Below are 20,219 nucleotides of genomic sequence, written 5' to 3'. Positions count from 1 at the left end.
GATGGGCTCAATAAGTATTTGTGGACTGCTTGACCGACCGACAGACAGACATACAGACAGACTGGCTGGCTGACTGACTCGTGGAAAACTTCAAAAGCTAACTCCCAGAACTTTTTCATGGGACAATGACAAAATTGATGTTGTAGGGAAATTCAGCTGTAATTGGAGTATAGAATGTCAGATGTAATGGAGGAGGATCAAATACAATTAGGATGCCTCTTGCAGATGATCTCTCAGATGAGGTCGAGAGAGAAATGGGCCAGTGGGCCTGGCTGGGAATGGAAAGGAAGGATGCTTTGCAGAGTTATCGTGAAGACGTCAGAGCTGAGAGTTAGGTCTCCCTTCTTTGACTCTGTCTGAGGTCAGGTTCCCTAGACGCAGAGCCTGAGATGGTGATTTCTGTGCAAGGGCCTTAGGGAACACTGTCAGGTGGAACCTGTGAAGGAGTGAGGGAGGCGGCACAGGGCAGAGGCAGAAGCTCGGCCAAGCCCTGTATTCGGCTGAAGTCTGGCCCCAGTCTGGAGTGGGAAACATACCGCTGCGCTGCCCCTCCCTGAGGCAAGGGGACTGGCTGTGTGTCCCCCCAGTCATTGGCTGTGGACTGTCCCCCTGAGGAGGAAGGAAGAGCTCATCACATCACAGGCATTTCCTGGCTAGGGGGCTGGTTCCTTTCAGCAGACAGCAGGTCTCAGGAGAAGGGTCAGCTGTGAGGCGTTAATGGCCTGGAGCCACAGCAGCTGGAGTTTGTGCGCACAAGCCTGGTACAGAGAATCCAGGGGACACCCCCAGTGTTCCCTACACTCCGTTACAGTCTGATCTGCATAAGGTGTTCTGCTGAGAGCCTTCCAATGGCTTCCCATCTCATCCAATGTAAACCCCAAACCCCTCATCCTGGCCTACACAACCTGGCCCCTTCCTACCTTTTGGCTTTATCCATACATATTCTCTCCCTGTCCAAACTTACTTTATTTTTCTTTCTCAAACCCGCCAAGCTCATTCTCACCTTGGAGACTCAGTGCTTGATTTTCTCTCTGCCTGGAATGCTCCTTCCCTCAGGTTTTCATCACTAACTTCTCATAATTCAGGCCTCTCTGCTCAGATGTCCCCTCTTCAGAGAGGCCTTCCACTGTTTGTCTCTCCCCAAGAGCCTGTGATCTGTACAAGCTATTCTGTCCTATTCACAGCTGTCACCCTGGTGCCTTGAGGAGTGGACACCCGATAAATATCATTGACTGAATAAGCAGTTGGTTGCAGAGAAATGAATAGGAGACAAGGGTTCAAAATCTCCCTGAGATAGTGGAAAACCTTGAAAAAAATGGAAACATTGACAGAAATAAGAAGTGTGAAGGGTGCATCAAGTTGTGCAAAAAAAAGTGAAATTTTGTTTCAGACATATTGAACTTGAAAAAATGGCAGAAAATGTATGATGGAGACAGAAGAGTGTAGTAATTTGGAGCACAGTTTCTAGAACTGACTTCATATCCCAGCACAATCACCTACAAGCTGTGAGATCTTGGGCAAGTTATTTAACTTCTCTGTGCCTCAATTTTCTCACCTGTAAATGAGGGTAATGGTATTACAATGGTGTTATTGTTCTCTCATAGAGTTGTTGAGAGGACTAAATGAGTTAAAACCTGTAAATCATGTAAAACAGTGTCTGGCTAATAGCATAATTTTTAGTGGAATTTCAGGAATTCTGCATATAGAAGAGATAGTCAAAGCCAGGGCTGGGACTAGGGAGAGACTAGTGCAGCACCTACAGGACAAGATTTAAGGAGGCAATCACTTTGAGGGTTGTGCACTTGCCCCACCCCGAGCATGCTTCCTTAAATTTTGCATTCTTGGCCCTTCACTCACCTCAACCTAATTCTGGCCTGGTCAGAAAAATCAAAGGGGAAAACGCTTTATTGGTAAGATTTTCTAAATCTGGGTACCTGTCACACCTTCTCCCTCTGGCCTTGGTGGGAGTGGTTTTTTGCGGTTGCTCATCTCTGGGTTGTGTCACTGTCCTTTCGTTGCTTCTTGGTCTTTTCCATTACTTACATAACCAATTCCCTGCAGTCGGTCCCTCTGCTCAAAAACTCTGAATGGATTCTGCTTTTCTGATTGGACTCTGATGTAACAGTTAATATACTCTAGAGCTCCATAAGCATGGGACTTCAGGGATGTGGGGAAAGAAGCCAACATATATGGAGTGACCTCAATGCGTTAGGTACTTTTACCTGTAAGATATTTAATCCTCATCAGCTGGTGGAGTGGTGCCCACTGCATACTTTGTAGATGAGAAATCAAAGCTGCAGGGAGGTATGACTCATCTAGGGCCACTAAGTTACAGAGCTGAGATTCAAACCTAGTTTAAAGGATTATACCCTTTCCATAATGCAAAGCATCTGGGGGGGGGAACGTGTCCAGATTGTGGGTACACGCCTATCAAAATACAAGAATTTATTTTTTTCCCAGTGAGAGATGTTTTTTTATTTTCAGAGATACTGGCCATTAGTAGTCTCCTTCTTCCTCCCCCTTCTCCTCTTCTTCCTCCTTCTTTCTTTCTTTATTTTGGTGAAATTCACATAACATAAAATTAATCATTTAAAGTGAACAATCAGTGGCATTTAGTACATTTGCAGTGTTGTGCAACCACCATTCCTATGTAGTTCTAAAACATTTCCATCATTCCAAAATAAAACCCCTTATCCATTTATTTCTTCCCATTCCCCCCACTCCCAGCCCCTGGCAACCATCAATTTGCATTCTGTTTCTATGGATTTACCTATTCTGGATAGTTCATATAAATGGAATTATATAGCATATCTCCTTTTATGTCTGGCTTCTTTGACTTAGCATAATGTTTTGAGGATCATCCACATTGTAGTATGTATCAGTACTTCGTTCCTTTTATTGCTGAATAATATTCAGTCATATGTATATACCACACTTTAGTTTTCTATTTACCCATTGGTAGAGATTGAGTTTCCATCTTTGGCTATTGTGAATAGTGCTGCTATGAACATATGTGTACAAGTATTTATTTGACCACTGTTCTCAATTCTTTCAGGCATATATGATCTCATTAACTTCTAGCTTATTTTTCTAATTCTAATTCCTATCAATTTAAGATTACAAAGTGACAAAATATATAACTAATTTCTGTAAAAAAATTTTCTCTTCTTGAAGTCTTAATCATATTTATAATCTTCTAGTTTTAACTTATTCTCCAAGTTTTGCTCATATTCCTGCCCACTGTATATGTGTGTGTACGTGTATGTATGTGTGAGTGTGTATGTGTGTGTATGTGTGGGGGGGGGTAGAGAGAGAGAGCGAGAGGGAGAGAAAGTGTTTTTGTTTTTTTAAACATGTAATGTAGCCATTCTGGGACTTGAAGTTTGTATACAACCACCGGTTCATGTTTCATATCAATACTAGCAGATTTATATAAAGTACCATTTCTAGGTTAAAGAGGCCATGCTTCTTTCAAGGTAAATACTAATAGTGAAGGGTTATTTGGAAATTTGAGCAAACAAATAAATGCAGGCATTTTAAGTTCTATGCAAATAAAATTTTATTTCTCTTATTAGGGCAAATAAAGAGCAGATGACGGAGGAATCATTGTATTTTTGTAATTTATGTGAAAAGAAAATATAATCTAAAATAAATTGAATGCACAAATAAAGTCAATAACCAAGGTGCAAATTATTTATTTATGAAATGAAACCTCTTGAAAAGGGAGAAATGGTGACAGCAACTTAGTATGCAATATATGCACTTCTGTTCTTACCCTTACATTTTCAAAATCATACATAGTAATTTATTTGCACTCCCATTAATATTAGTGGGAGTTTTGAAACTTATATTCATGCACACATCTTTGAAAATGTATGGGTCAAAGTAAATTGTTAATGAAAAACTGGTTTTCATTTTTAGTGAAATAGTTTCAACCTGTTACCAAAGATGTCCTAGAAGCCACCTTCATTCTAGTCACAGGAGAAGAATTATGTATAAGGTTACCCCTTGGAGGTCATCATCTTTAAAGCAACTTGGATAATAATCATATTAAAGAGAAAAAAAAAGTGTTTTCCCAACCCCAAAGAACACAAAAGTTCAGGACCCATGTTGTTTTATAGTAAGCAAAGGACCTTGGACCCTTTCAGTGGACCCTTTCAGCCCAGTGCATCTGATCAGTGATAGAGGCATGCTAAGGTGAATTTTAATTAGGACTAAATTGTGGTATTACTCTTTCATACCCTGAACATCTGTTCCCTTCAGAAATGATGATTTATGCAGGCTATCAGAGCAGACAGCTTGCTACAGCTTATGTCACGGTTAGTGGGAAGCTGGTGGTAGCATTTCAGGAAACCAGCATCTATGGATGGAGACTGGCCAGTGTATATGATATAGGTAATAAGGGGAGGGGAAGCATGATGTGTCCATTTTTAATTTTGAAGCCAAATATTGACCTGACTTAAAAAAAAAAAATTCTCTTCTAGACCATCTGTTGTTAATGAAGAAAGTAACTTGGACAATGAATGGGCTGATGCTTCCTACTGATGTCAAAATACGGAAAACCAAGCCTGTTCTTTCTATAAGAATGAAGAAACTTACTGAGAAGACCTCAGTCCGAATTCTTTTCTTTAAGAATGGCGCGGGGCAGGATGGGCATGAGATTACAGTGGGAAAGGAAACAATGAAAAAGGTAATTTTGTATTAAATATTGAAGTATAAATTAAATTTCAGAGTTTTTGTGACTCTTGAAATGTGTTTTTTCCTCTTATATATCATGTCAACTAATAAACTGAAATATTAAGAAGGCATTATATAGAATGCAAAAATTCAGCTGTTTAGATATATGCTTATTGCACTAACAACATAACTTACTTTAATAAAGCAATAGTATATCAGGAAATAATTTGGCTAACATAGTTGGCCATTTCCCTAGTTAAAAGTTATGTTTACACTTGAGGAAACATTCTAGTTGGTTATAATATTTTACAAGATATTTAGATTGAAGCCAATTTAACTATCTTCAAATCTCAAAATGGCTCCTTTTCATTTAGAATACTAGTAGTAAAACCTAGAAGCACCCCTGTTCCTTGAAACAATAAATTAAGTCTGAAATAACTAGAATTCAGTTTAAAAATATCCATATGAATTTTAAAAAGTAAATCTGGATGGGCCTAAGAAAAATCATGTAACAATCCAGCAAACTTTAAAAAACAAATTTTAAAGTATTACTTGTCATATAAATGCATGTTTTTTAGAAGGTGCTTGTACTTCCCAGATCTTTGATATTTAAAAATATAGAGAAACTAATGGGAATTTGGGGGGGAAAAAAAAGCCTTTTTTTTCAGATAAAAATTTTTCACTGTATCTTAAAGTAGCTTGTTAATAATAATAAAAACAACTAAAATTTATTAAATATGTATTAGAGAGACAGTGAAACATAACCAAACGCTCTAGGTTTTAATCCTAGCTTTGTCATTCACTAACTATAAGACCTTGGATAACTTACATTGTCTGAGTCTCAATTTCTTTATCTGAAAACTGGTGATAATAATATGCCTACCTGATAGAACTGATGTAAGTATTCAATGTGATATTACGTGTGGAATACAATGCCTGGCACCCAGAAAGTTCCCATTAAATTCTTATCTTGGTATTCTTATCTTTGCTATTCTTATCTTTAGGATTCATAAATATACATCTAATAGTTAGAAATTATTTTTCTTATTAATGGGAAACATTTATTATGAAATGAAGATAGGTATAAATTATTTTGTTATACCAGACTATTTTCAAAATGAATATTGCTTGAAACAGGTGAATAGTTGACTAGGTATTGGAAATTTTTATTTTCAAAATATCTATTTCTTCATCTACTGATTTTTGTAGTTGTTTTATAACTACATCTGGGTAAGAGCATTTACTGAGGAGCTGGGAGACTGGGTTTTATTTCCTTCTTATCTGCAGATTTGGATTATGAGTAAAACAAGGGATATTACACACCAGAGCAAATTGCTAAGGCAAGTTGTAACATCTTCCCTGGGGATTTTGAAAAATAGAGAAGGTGGACATAGCTCTTGGATTGTTAAAATGCAGTCATTTTTGGAGATGGAAGCTAGATTAGATAACCTCTTGAGTTCACTTCAGTTCAATCTCTGTAATTCTATGCCTCAGTGATAAAATTGGGGTAATAGTCACTCTTACAGATTACATGTTCTTAGAAGAAAGGTTGAGTATAAATAAAAATGTCACTGCTATTTTGCTTTTTGACGCGAGAGAGCAATTCATTTAAAACTGGATGATCAAGGAATTCTTTCGCTTATTTTTCTCTCCTTATAATTTGTAGAATTTAAAGAACTTTCACAATTTTTATGAAACTCCGGACAAGATTCAGTAATAAATGTATTTGTAAATATTTGTCTCAATAGTGCTTTTAAGAATGAAGTAAAGGAGAGGAGGCGATGGAATACTGGTCTTGGGTGTCGATAGAACTTTTTGGAGGGAATAAAAATAAGGCTAGCTAATTATTTTATAAATAAAATTTAAATTTTGAAAGCTTTGTTGATAATCACAGGATAATGCCTTATTTATTGATTAAATACCAAATCAGTAGTAGGACTAAAAAGGTGGCATAGTCATTGGAAAAACATGGTATTTTCTCTTTTATGGTAGATTATTAGGACTGCTGGGGACTAATAGCCATTTTTAGATTATTGCTAAGTAATATAAAACTGAAGTACAAAGTAAAGGACTCTAATATTGTGAAGGTTATTGCAGTGAAATAAGGAGGGAATTATAGAAGACAGGTGATAAAATAAGGTAGTTGAAGCGTGAAAGTCCTCTCTGAGCTCAGAATGGAGCCAAGGGGAAATAACTGTATTTCAATAATAGGTACAAAATCAAAGGCATATCCTTTTATTTATTTTAGGAGGTTAAGTTATTAAGAAGTTTGAAATGAGCGACAAAGTGATATAATTCTTCTCTAAACTCTAGAATACCAGAACTATGGCCCATCCCTTTGAAACTGGAATCAGATGGTTTTAGAATTACTTGGTATGGTTTTAGTAACAGCAGTAACACAGCACCTGCTACTATGGGGTATAGGCTAAACATTATCCATGTGTTGAAAAAGATATTAGGAAAAATTTGTGGGCACAGATGCAAAGTAAATGGAAGATGAAAACTGCTCCAGATACATAACTTTTTAAGGTTGGTGTTAGTGGTAGATAAGTTTCTTTTCCCTCAGTTATCTCTTAGAATCATTGTCAGAGAAGTGGTATTAAGCTGTGTGGATTATTGTATTATCCAGGATAGCATCTCCTTTATGAGACATCTTTATTTTTTTCTCAGCAGTGAATAATTGTATCTTATTTATTTGCTTTTTGCTTGGTTTTCTGTGTACTATTACTAATGGCATGAGATTACAATGGTGAAGAAAACAGTGAAAGAGATATTGAAATAAATGAAAGAATGGAAAAAACTCTCACTCCGGTTTGAACTGATTGTTCCCTGTGACTATCCTGGTATATCCCTTTACCATCAACTTTAAGATTATCTTTCGCTATCTGCTCTCTTGGATGCCTTTCTCCTAGTACTCCCCTATCTTCATTTACTCTATTGTGCACACATACTAGTGACTTTCTGAGAAAACCTGCATCCGAATCATCTGGGCTATGTGTTAAAAATTCAGACCTCTAGGCCCTACTCCAAGCCTACTGAATTAAGAATCTCTTGAACATGGGGCCTGAGAATCTGAATTTCAGCAAATGTCTCCAGATGTTTCCTAATCCCACTAAAGTTTGAGAACTCTTGTTCTGGTGTTCTAAAATCTCAAACTTACTAATTAATGGAAATTTTCAGACTCCTTGTTTGTTCTATACTTCTCATGTAGTATAAGAGAAAGATAATAAGTTGTGTGACAGAGAAAACAGTTTATGGGAAATTATATCACTGGTTGCTAGACGAGAACTAGTGCAAGGAGTTCAGAAATCAGGAAGAGGAATATGTCTACAGGTTAGCAAGATGGGAGTAGTGTATGTGTAGTAAGTCTGACTTAGAAAAAAATAAATATTCCCTTAATGTTTGTATGTAAACGTATTTCATTGCAATGACTTTTCCCTGTTATTACTGAAAAACCACAAAAAATGTATTGAGTTACTCACATATGACTGTCAAGATATAAATAAATAATAGACTTTATCAGATGCCTTTAAACCAGAGGAAGATTTAGACATCTATGATATTCACCATTTGTTAATTTGAGAAACAGCTCAATAAGCCTAAACAGTAACAGCAAAAAACTTTAAGAAAATATTCAAGTTTAAGAAAGGCCCAACTCAAATGTAAATTGGTGTAACCACTATGGAAAACAGTATGGAGGTTCCTTTAAAAACTAAAAATAGAGCCACCATATGATCCAGCAATCCCACTCCTGGGCACATATCCAGAAAAGACGAAAACTCTTACTTTGAAAGGATACATGCACCCCGGTGTTCACATCAGCACTATTTACAATAAGCAAGACATGGAAACAACCCAAGTGCCCATCAACAGACGACTGGCTTAAGAAGACGTGGTATATTTATACAATGGAATAGTACTCAGCCATAAAAATAATGAAATATTGCCATTTGCAGCAGCATGGATGGACCTTGAGAATATTATACTAAGTGAAGTAAGTCAGACAGAGAAAGACAAATGTTGTATGATATCACTTATATGTGGGATCTAAAAAATAATACAAATGAATCTGTATACAAAACAGAAACAGATTCACAGACATAGAAAACAAACTATGTTTACTAAAGTGGAAAAGGAGGTTGGGAGGGATAAATTAGGAGTAGGGGATTAACAGATACAAATTACTATACATAAAATAGATAAGCAACAAGGATTTACTGTATAGCACAGGGAACGATACTTAATATCTTGTAATGACCTATAATGGAAAATAATCTGAAAAAATATGTATAACTGAATCATTTTGCTATATGTTGCTATGTGTGTTGTGAAACTAACACAGTATTGTAAATCAACTATACTTCAATTAAAAAAGAAAAAAAAAAAAGAAAGGCCCAATTCAGATTAAAAAAATGCAGCATGAATAGCATGACTGTAGAATGTTCACACACAAATCAGTAACTGTAACAACAGAGGTTTTCCCAGTAGTGTGAGTGAAAATTTAGAAAACATTTTAAGAGATTCAAACCTGGAGTAACAAAATTTGATTAAGGATGCTCAACATGGATTCTGACAGGGGAGGTCATGCATAATTATTTATGTTGGAAGTTCTTTAAAGAGCTTTTTATGGTATATGAGCAAAAGCCCATTGATACTATTATTGTTTTAAAAATTAGTCTAATGTTCATACCAGGGTTTAATATCAGATTAAAAAATATGAAAGCAGATTTTTAAAAAATATAAAATTTGATAATGTAGTTTATTTTCAAGAGGCTATGGATAGCCCATTGTCTTCTATCTATTTAGTGTAGATTTTAGGGTTATACAATTGGATTATTTCAGAATACTATAAGTAATTACTTGGTGGTCAGAAATTTTTTTTGAACAAAATCCTAAGAGGGGAAGGATGTAGATTTCCTTGGCTGAAATAAAAACAAGTGAGAATTTTCAGTCTAAAGATTTATTTACTTTACAGATTGTAGTTAAGGACAGTTCTTAACATTATGCTTTAACTCCCCTAATCAGTTAAGGTATAAGCATGATATTAAATCCGAAAAGGTAAAATTTATTTCTGTTCATTTATTAAAATTGCCTTATGGTTTTTTATCTTTACATTTTATATTTTAATATATTTTAATTGCTAAGAACATATAACAATAATGGTTAAACTGAAAGGTTTATTAAATTAGTTTTCATACATACCGTTAAAGTATCTTTGTTGAACTTTAATTTCTGGACATTATAATCACAGAATTTTATGAAGTAGTCTAATCAAGCAACTCAGAAAACTGTGACTTAGAGAAGTTAACTGCCATATCCAAAATGGAGCAACTGAAATAGCTAGGACTAGAACCCATTTTCTGACTTGAAGAACAATATTTTTTTGTATGTGAAACTGCCACAAATATACTTTTTCTCACATTTTAATTCCTATGTGTCCTCACCTAAAAAGGACTTAACATAACCATTAAAAAAAATGAGGATTCTGTTTATGGTCATAATAGAAAAGCTAGTATCATACTAGCTATCCCATTTTAAACAACTGAAAACTGCACAAAATATATGAGACAACTATTTTTAAACCTTAGACAATGGGAAGCACCAGACTGTCATGCCTGAGAGAAGAGGAAATGTTGAAGTGAGTCTTAACCATTTACCTCTTCTTTATACTTAGAGGCAATTTTTGGACTGTGGTGTAGGGAGAGAGAATCCAAGAAAAGCACAGTGATCTCCACAAGCTGAAGAGTAAGACATCAAAGTTTTGGGAGGCTGAAATGTCTGGAATTTATCATGAAATGCCATAAATGAGGGAGATATTTAGAGAATAATTCCCAAATTTTGCCTAGGGTTCCCCCTGTACCTTTGACTAAATACTAAGTTGCTGATGCACAGGGTGAATTCCACACGGCCTGGCACAGACAAGTACCAGAGAAAGATCAACTAATGGGGATGTAAAAAGGAAACAACTATGGGAGTATGCACAGGCCAGGGAGACATTTGTGTTTTGACCTGTTGGAGGGGAGGAATTTTATTGAACATGTAGGGGATTCATGAAGAGACCAGAAAAGGTAATCATGGATCCAAGAAGCTCAATGAAAGCTCAGGAAATGCAAAAGAATTAGAATGCCAAATTTGGAAGTCTTGCACTATCTGATTTCAACATTTATTATAAAGCTAAAACAATCAAGACAGAATGGTATTGCCATAAGGATACATATAAAGTGGAATGAAAGCAAGTAGAAAGTTCAGAAATAGACTCACACATATAGTGGCACATTAATCTTGATAATTCAATGAGGAAAAAACAGTCTTTTTTGATAAATATTTTTGAAATTAGGTATCTGCATGATAAGAAATTACCCCAATCCCTACCTCATCACAAAACTTAATTTAAAATTAACTGTAGATCTATTCATTAGAAAAGTAAAACTGTAATAATTCTCAGAGGAGACATTTTTTACAACCTGAGGTAGGCAAAGATTTCTTAGATAGGGCTAAAAAGTATGAACTAAAACCAAAGAAAACAAAAAATATTAAATCTACTTTATCCAAAATTTTAAATCTTCTGCCCTTCAAAAGACAGCGTTAATAAAATGAAAAATCAAGCCACAGACTGGGAGAAAATTATTCAGAAAACATACATCTGACAAACAATTTGCATTCAGAACATATAAAGATCTCTGACAACTCAATAGTGTGAGGACAAACAGCTCAATAAAAAAGGTCAAAAGATTTGAACACTACTAATAAAGACCTAGAAATGAACCATAGTGCATGAAAAGATGCTCACATTACATATCATCAAAGAAACGCAAATTAAATCCACGAGTTACCACTACACCCATATTAGAAAGGCTAAGATTAAAAAGACTGACAATACTAAGAGCTGACGAAAATCTGGAGTAACTGGAAATCTCACAGTTGGCTGACGAGAATGCAGCCCTTTTAAGCTACTTAATAAGTATAAAAAGTAAGTAATAGGCAAATTTAACCCAATCTCCTGGCATCTTCAGATTAAAATAATGGTCATGATCTTTATTATAAGTCATTGTGAAATGTTTATCTTAACAGGTTGTCACACCAAGTACATTTTATATCTTAATTTATTCAAAACTTGTAATGTATTTGACAGACTTTCAATTAGCAAAAAAAAAGTATATAAACAGATTCCCTTTCTCAAAATATTTATGTTAAATTGTAGTTCTCTTCTACTGAACAAGTACAATTAATTTCCAAAGGTGAAATATTTTTAGTAATCCAGTGAATTAATTTCATAATTATCCATTCATTTGCACGGTGTTTGGTGTGCTAAATTTCTTCTAAAATTCTTCTCTGGGTTCTTATTTAAATAGTTTGCTTCTAGAGGGCAGACAGCAGAAGCAAGAAGAACTACAATCCTGCAGCCTGTGGAACAAAAACCACATTTACAGAAAGATAGACAAGATGAAAAGGCAGAGGGCTATGTACCAGATGAAGGAACAAGATAAAACACCAGAAAAACAACTAAATGAAGTGGAGACAGGCAGCCTTCCAGAAAAAGAATTCAGAATAATGATAGTGAAGATGATCCAGGACCTCGGAAAAAAGAATGGAGGCAAAGATCAAGAAGATGCAAGAAATGTTTAACACAGACCTAGAAGAATTAAAGAACAAACAAACAGAGATGAACAATACAATAACTAAAATGAAAACTACACTAGAAGGAATCAACTGAGGCAGAAGAACGGATAAGTGACCTGGAAGACAGAATGGTGGAATTCACTGCTGTGGAACAGAATAAAGAAAAAAGAATGAAAAGAAATGAAAACAGCCTAAGAGACCTCTGGGACAACATTAAACACAACAACATTCTCATTATAGGGGTCCCAGAAGGAGAAGAGAGAGAGAAAGCACCCGAGAAAATATTTGAAGAGATTATAGTCGAAAACTTCCCTATAATGGGAAAGGAAATAGCCACCCAAGTCCAGGAAGCACAGAGAGTCCCATACAGGATAAACCCAAGGAGAAACACGCCGAGACACATAGTAATCAAATTGGCAAAAGTTAAAGACAAAGAAAAATTATTGAAAGCAGCAAGGGAAAAATGACAAATAATATACAAGGGAACTCCCATAAGGTTAACAGCTGATTTCTCAGCAGAAACTGGGAGTGGCATGATATACCTAAAGTGATGAAAGGGAAGAACCTACAACCAAGATTACTCTACCCAGCAAGGATCTCATTCAGATTCGATGGAGAAATCAAAAGCTTTACAGACAAGCAAAAGCTAAGAGAATTCAGCACCACCAAACCAGCTCTACAACAAATGCTAAAGGAACTTCTCTAAGTGGGAAACACAAGAGAAGAAAAGGACCTACAAAAACAAACACTTAAGAAAATGGTCATAGGAATATACATATCGATAATTACCTTAAACGTGAATGGATTAAATGCTCCAACCAAAAGACACAGGCTTGCTGAGGATACAAAAACAAGACCCATATATATGCTGTCTACAAGAGACCCACTTCAGACCTAAGAACACACACAGACTGAAAGTGAGGGGATGGAAAAAGATATTCCATGCAAATGGAAATCAAAAGAAAGCTGGAGTAGCAATACTCATATCAGATAAAATAGACTTTAAAATAAAGACTATTACAAGAGACAAGGAAGGACACTACATAATGATCAAGGGATCCATCCAAGAAGAAGATATAACAATTATAAATATATATGCACCCAACACAGGAGCACCTCAATACATAAGACAACTGCTAACAGCTATAAAAGAGGAAATTGACGGTAACACAATAATAGTGGGGGACTTTAACACCTCACTTACACCAATGGACAGATGATCCAAAATGAAAATCAGTAAGGTAACAGAAGCTTTAAATGACACAATAGACCAGATAGATTTAATTGATATTTATAGGACATTCCATCCAAAAACAGCAGATTACACTTTCTTCTCAAGTGCGCATGGAACATTCTCCAGGATAGATCACATCTTGGGTCACAAATCAAGCCTCGGTAAATTTAAGAAAATTTAAATCATATCCAGCATCTTTTCTGACCACAATGCTATGAGATTAGAAATGAATTACGGGGAAAAAAACGTAAAAAAGACAAACACATGGAGGCTAAACAATACATTACTAAATAAGCAAGAGATCACTGAAGAAATCAAAGAGGAAATCAAACAATACCTAGAGACAAAGGACAATGAAAACACGACAATCCAAAACCTATGGGATGCAGCGAAAGCAGTTCTAAGAGGGAAGTTTATAGCTATACAAGCCTACCTCAAGAAACAAGAAAAATCTCAAATAAACAATCTAACCTTACACCTAAAGGAACTAGAGAAAGAAGAACAAACAAAACCCAAAGTTAGCAGAAGGAAAGAAATCATAAAGATCAGAGCAGAAATAAATGAAATAGAAACTAAGAAAACAACAGCAAAGATCAATAAAACTAAAAGCTGGTTCTTTGAGAAGATAAACAAAATTGTTAAACCTTTAGCCAGACTCATCAAGAAAAAGAGGGAGAGGACTCAAATCAATAAAATAAGAAATGAAAAAGGAGAAGTTACAACAGACACCACAGAAATACAAAGCATCCTAAGAGACTACTACAAGCAACTCTATGCCGGTAAAATGGACAACCTGGAAGAAATGGACAAATTCTTAGAAAGGCATAACCTTCCAAGACGGAAGCAGGAAGAAATAGAAAATATGAACAGACCAATCACAAGTAATGAAATTGAAACTGTGATTAAAAATCTCCCAACAAACAAAAGTCCAGGACCAGATGGCTTCACAGGTGAATTCTATCAAACATTTAGAGAAGAGCTAACACCCATCCTTCTCAAACTCTTCCAAAAAATTGCAGAGGAACACTCCCAAACTCATTCTATGAGGCCACCATCACCCTGATACCAAACCCAGACAAAGATACTACAAAAACAGAAAATTACAAACCAATATCACTGATGAATATAGATGCAAAAATCCTCAACAAAATACTAGCAAACAGAATCCAACAACACATTAAAAGGATCATACACCACGATCAAGTGGGATTTATCCCAGGGATGCAAGGATTCTTCAATATACGCAAATCAATCAATGTGATACACCATATTAACAAATTAAAGAATAAAAACCATATGATCATCTCAATAGATGCAAAAAAAGCTTTTGACAAAATTCAACACCCATTTATGATAAAAACTCTCCAGAAAGGAGGCATAGAGGGAACCTTCCTCAACATAATAAAGGCCATATACGACACACCCACAGCAAACATCATTCTCAATGGTGAAAAACTGAAAGCATTTCCTCTAAGATCAGGAACAATACAAGGATGTCCACTCTCACCACTATTATTCAACATAGTTTTGGAAGTCCTAGCCATGGCAATCAGAGAAGAAAAAGAAATAAAAGGAATCCAAATTGGAAAAGAAGAAGTAAAACTGTCACTGTTTGCAGATGACATGATACTATACATAGAGAATCCTAAAGATGCCACCAGAAAGCTACTAGAGCTAATCAATGACTTTGGTAAAGTTGCAGGATACAAAATTAATGCACAGAAATCTCTTGCATTCCTATATACTAATGATGAAAAATCTGAAAGAGAAATTAAGGAAACACTCCCATTTACCATTGCAACAAAAAGAATAAAATATCTAGGAATAAACCTACCTAGGGAGACAAAAGACTTGTATGCAGAAAACTATAAGATACTGATGAAAGAAATTAAAGATGATACCAAGTGATGGAGAGATATACCATGTTCTTGGATTGGAAAAATCAATATTGTGAAAATGACTATACTACCCAAAGCAATCTACAGATTCAATGCAATCCCTATCAAGTTACCAATGGCATTTTTTACAGAACTAGAACAAAAAATCTTAAAATTTGTATGGAGACACAAAAGACTCCGAGTAGCCAAAGCAGTCTTGAGGAAAAAAAATGGAGCTGGAGGAATCAGACTCCCTGACTTCAGACTATACTACAAAGCTACAGTAATCAAGACAATATGGTACTGGCACAAAAACAGAAACATAGATCAATGGAACAAGATAGAAAGCCCAGAGGTAAACCCACGCACCTATGGTCAACTAATGTATGATGAAGGAGGCAAGGATATACAGTGGAGAAAAGACAGCCTCTTCAATGAGTGGTGCTGGGAAAACTGGACAGCTACATGTAAAAGAATGAAATTAGAACACTCCCTAACACCATACACAAAAATAAACTCAAAATGGATAAAAGACCTAAATCTAAGACCAGACACTATAAAACTCTTAGAGGAAAATATAGGAAGAACACTCTTTGACATAAATCACAGCAAGATCTTTTTTGATCCACCTCCTAGAGTAATGGAAATAAAAATAAAAATAAACAAATGGGACCTAATGAAACTTAAAAGCTTTTGCACAGCAAAGGAAACCATAAACAAGATGAAAAGACAACCCTCAGATTGGGAGAAAATATTTGCAAATGAATCAACAGACAAAGGATTAATCTCCAAAATATATAAACAGCTCATGCAGCTCAATATTAAAAAAACAAACAACCCAATCAAAAAATGGGCAGAAGACCTAAATAGACATTTCTTCAAAGAAGACATACAGATGGCCAAGAAGCACAAGAAAAGCTGCTCAACATCACTAATTATTAGAGAAATGCAAGTCAAAACTACAATGAGGTATCACCTCACACCAGTTAGAATGGGCATCATCAGAAAATCTACAAACAACAAATGCTGGAGAGGATGTGGAGAAAAGGGAACCCTTTTGCACTGTTGTTGGGAATGTAAATTGATACAGCCACTATGGAGAACAGTATGGAGGTTCCTTAAAAAACTAAAAATAGAATTACCATATGACCCAGCAATCCCACTACTGGGCATATACCCTGAGAAAACCGTAATTCAAAAAGACACATGCACCCGAATGTTCATTGCAGCACTACTTACAATAGCCAGGTCATGGAAGCAACCTAAATGCCCATCAACAGACGAATGGCTAAAGGAGATGTGGTACATATATACAATGGAATATTACTCAGCCATAAAAAGGAATGAAATTGAGTCATTTGTTGAGATGTGGATGGATCTAGAGACTGTCGTACAGAGTGAAGTAAGTCAGAAAGAGAAAAACAAATATCGTATATTAATGCATGTATATGGAACTTAGGAAAATGGTACAGATGAACCGGTTTGCAGGGCAGAAGTTGAGACATAGATGTAGAGAACAATCGTATGGACACCAAGGGGGGAAAGTTGCGGGGAGATGGGGATGGTGGTGTGCTGAATTGGGCGATTGGGATTGACATGTATACCCTGATGTGTATAAAATTGATGACTAATAAGAACGTGCTGTATAAAAAAATAAATAAAATAAAATTCAAAAATTAAAAAAAAAATAGTTTGCTTCTTAGCTTTATATAGTGAATACTGTTGTAATCTACTTACCATACTAATAATACTGAGTTAGCTGAAACAGTGTTTCTCATTTGAAGGAACTGAGCCAAAAAATTTATTTTTCTATTGGTTAGGATGACTTTAGCTGAAAATAATAGAGAATACTGTTTCAAACAGGTTTAAGCAAAAAAGAAGCAAGAAATCCAGAGGTAGGGCAGCTTCAAGCATAGTAGGACAGGAGTCCAGTTATGTTCTCTGTAATTTTCTGGATTTTGTGCTCTTTCATATGTTGGTAACAGCATGGCTGCTGCACAGCCTGGTACAAATTTGTCTAGAGGTAGAAAAGGACCATCTCTTCCCTATGACTGAAGAAGCCTTTCCCAGAAGTCCCTTCTAGTGTCACATTGGCCAGAACTAGATTGTGTCCATCCCCAAATCATTCACTGACAAGGGGCATGGGATCACTATAATTGAGTTATACCAATCAAGATAATTGTAGCCTTCCTTGAGCCAAAAGGAGAAAGCGTAAACCCTTAATCAAAATCAGTACAGCAAGGATGAGGAAGAGAATGGATACTGGGTAGGCAACTGAGAGTATTGCTTCCAATGTGAAGAGGTTTTGTTAATTTATTTCCTAAGCAGAGTACAGGTGTAACCGAAAGTTGCGTCTGGCTACTTGCCGCTCAAAAGCCGATAAGGACGAAAGGTTGGTGGAAAGGAAAGTTTGCTTTATTTTGGATGCTGGCAACCGAGGGTGGGGGAGAGGGTGGACTACTGTCCAAAGGCTGACTCCCCACCCCCGCCCCTCCACTGACAATCAGTAAGCAAGAAATTTTATAGAAGGAGGGAGGGGGCTACATGCAGAAACAGCACATTCAGCTCCTGACCGTCATCTTGAAATTGGTCATGCGGTGGTCTGACCAGCGTCATCTTAATTGTTTTAAGTACAATCTTCAGTTCCAGGGTCAGTTTGTTCCCATTTTCTTGAGGCCTATTCCCGGAATTGTGGCAGCTTATGTCATGGCTACAGTCTGGTCATCATGTAGTTAACTCCTTCCACCTGATGGGGGGTTTCAATATCTACAAGATAGCTCACAGAGTATGGCTCAGGATATTATCTAGAGCCCTTGAGAAGGAACTAAAGGTCCTTGGCTCTGTTTAATGACTAAACTATTATTATTTAGTCTTGTTGGACTGTTTTCTTTTGTTTCTGCATTTTCTCACTTTTCTGATTAAACTTATTTTTTGGCTACAGTTTTTTTCACAGGCAAAAGGCAGGCGGAAGACATGGTTGAATGGGGGTGGCGGGGAAGGACCATAGGATCCTGCTCTGTTTCACAGGGTCAGTGCTCTAGTACTAAAAAGAATTAGTTTTATTTGAAATATTTGTTCTGGAATTACACACACTTTAGTTATAGCATAATTTTATAACATCTGTCAGAAATTTTATTGGCTACTTATATCAAACTCTTAATAACAATATAAAATTTATGATGAAATGAATTTAAATTAGACATATATTAACTTTCACTCATTCATTCATTCATGGTATTTTTATGACTATTAACTTCTGCCAAGCACCTAGATATAAGGATGTGGAAAACCAGCCATGGTCCTGTTCTTAAGGAGCTTTAAGTCTAGTGGTGGGAAAGGGCTTTTGTAAAATGGTCAAATTATTGAATAAGGAGTAGGTAACATAAGGAGGTCTTCTGAGAAGAGATAAACAGGATTTATTTGGGTACACAAGGAGGATACTGAAGATGGTAACCTTTTTAAGCAGAGAGCACAGCATATGAAAGGATTCCATGGCAGAGTGAACAGGATGAATCCCAAATTGAAAGGTCAGTATATGAGGGAGAGAGTAGCCTTGTAGGGAAGGTTACACATTTTTGCCTTTTTTCCTCCAAAGAGCAGTGAGAAGTCATATAGGGGCTTTTAGTTAGGAGTGGAAGAGAGGGTACCAGATTCGTGTTTTTGAATAGTTTACTTTGGCCCTCAGTGGAAAACAGATTGGGTGGGCCAGGTAGATGTAGGGAGACTATTAGCTAAGTATTGCCGGAGTCCTAGTGACAGACGATAATAGCCTGGACCTAGGGAGTGGAAATGGATAAAGTGGGTGGACTTCTAAGATTTTTAGAAGATAAAACCGACAGGCCCTGATAATAGCTTGGATATATGGGGTAAGGGGCAGTGAGATGTTAAGGGTATCAGGGATGATTTTGCAGTTTCTGGTTTGCATATCTAGATAGAGGAGGTATGTTTTCCTAAGGCAAAGAACGCTGGAAGAAGACTAGGCTTGAAGGGGAAGAGCTGGGATTCAGTCTGGGACATGCTGATTTTGAGGGATCTTTGATCTATTTAAGTGGAGATACTGAATAGGTATTATTTGGTCTGAGGCTCAGAGGATTCCAGGGATAGACATACCAGTTTGGAAGTTGTCAGTATGTAGATGGAAGATGAAACATTGGGGCATTGATTAGAATGCCTTAAGAGAGAATTTAGAGTGAGGCAGGAAGAGGGCTAGGACCACCTTCAAGAACTCTAGTGAATAAATAGAGGAGGATGAGCCTCTGAAGACAAAACAAAAAGCAGGTGAAAAATTAGTGGATTATCACATTTCAGAATTCAGGAAAAAAAGAAGTTTAAAGAAAGAGGAAGTGCTCAAATGCTATTCAAAGATCAAAATTAATGAGCATTAAGATAATGTCCTTTGGATTTGTCAATGTAGTAGTCATTGGTAATCTTTGTGAGAGTTATTTCAGTCAAATGATACCGAAAGCCAGACTGGAGTGGCCTGAGAATGAGTGGGAAGAAGGGAAATGGAAACAGAGAAATGATAAAGATATTTAGCTGTGCATCAGAATAGTTAGAGGGAGATGTGAGTATGGGAGGATTTAATTTTTAAGATAGGAAAGACTTGATCATGTTTAAGTGTCAGTGGGAAAAATCTAGTTGGGAAGGAGTAGTTAAATATACAAGAAATGATGGGTAAATATCATGCCTTAAAACCTGACAGCAAACATAACTGAAAGCATAGGTGTAGTATTGGCCTTAGATAGGAGCAGGGACTCCTGTAATACAACTAGAGGGTAAAGAAGAGGATGGGTGTAGAAGTAGGTAAGCTT

The 20,219-nt window shown here is 36.3% G+C and overlaps 1 protein-coding gene across 1 annotated transcript in view; it reads left to right on the top strand.

The window, feature by feature from the left end:
* The window catches only part of DCDC1 (doublecortin domain containing 1), a 445,514-nt gene that overhangs the window by 41,857 nt on the left and 383,438 nt on the right, over window positions 1-20,219 (top strand). Inside the window, exon 6 of the mRNA XM_036860073.1 lies at window positions 4,485-4,690. Coding sequence (XP_036715968.1) covers window positions 4,485-4,690 — 206 coding nt within the window. The remainder of the gene's footprint in view (window positions 1-4,484; window positions 4,691-20,219) is intronic.

The sequence above is a fragment of the Balaenoptera musculus genome, chromosome 8 (genome assembly GCF_009873245.2).
Source record: "Balaenoptera musculus isolate JJ_BM4_2016_0621 chromosome 8, mBalMus1.pri.v3, whole genome shotgun sequence".
In the NCBI taxonomy this organism is placed as follows: Eukaryota; Metazoa; Chordata; class Mammalia; order Artiodactyla; family Balaenopteridae; genus Balaenoptera; species Balaenoptera musculus.
The sequence above is the reverse complement of the archived record's forward strand: the minus strand, read 5'-3'. Positions and strand labels throughout refer to the sequence as shown.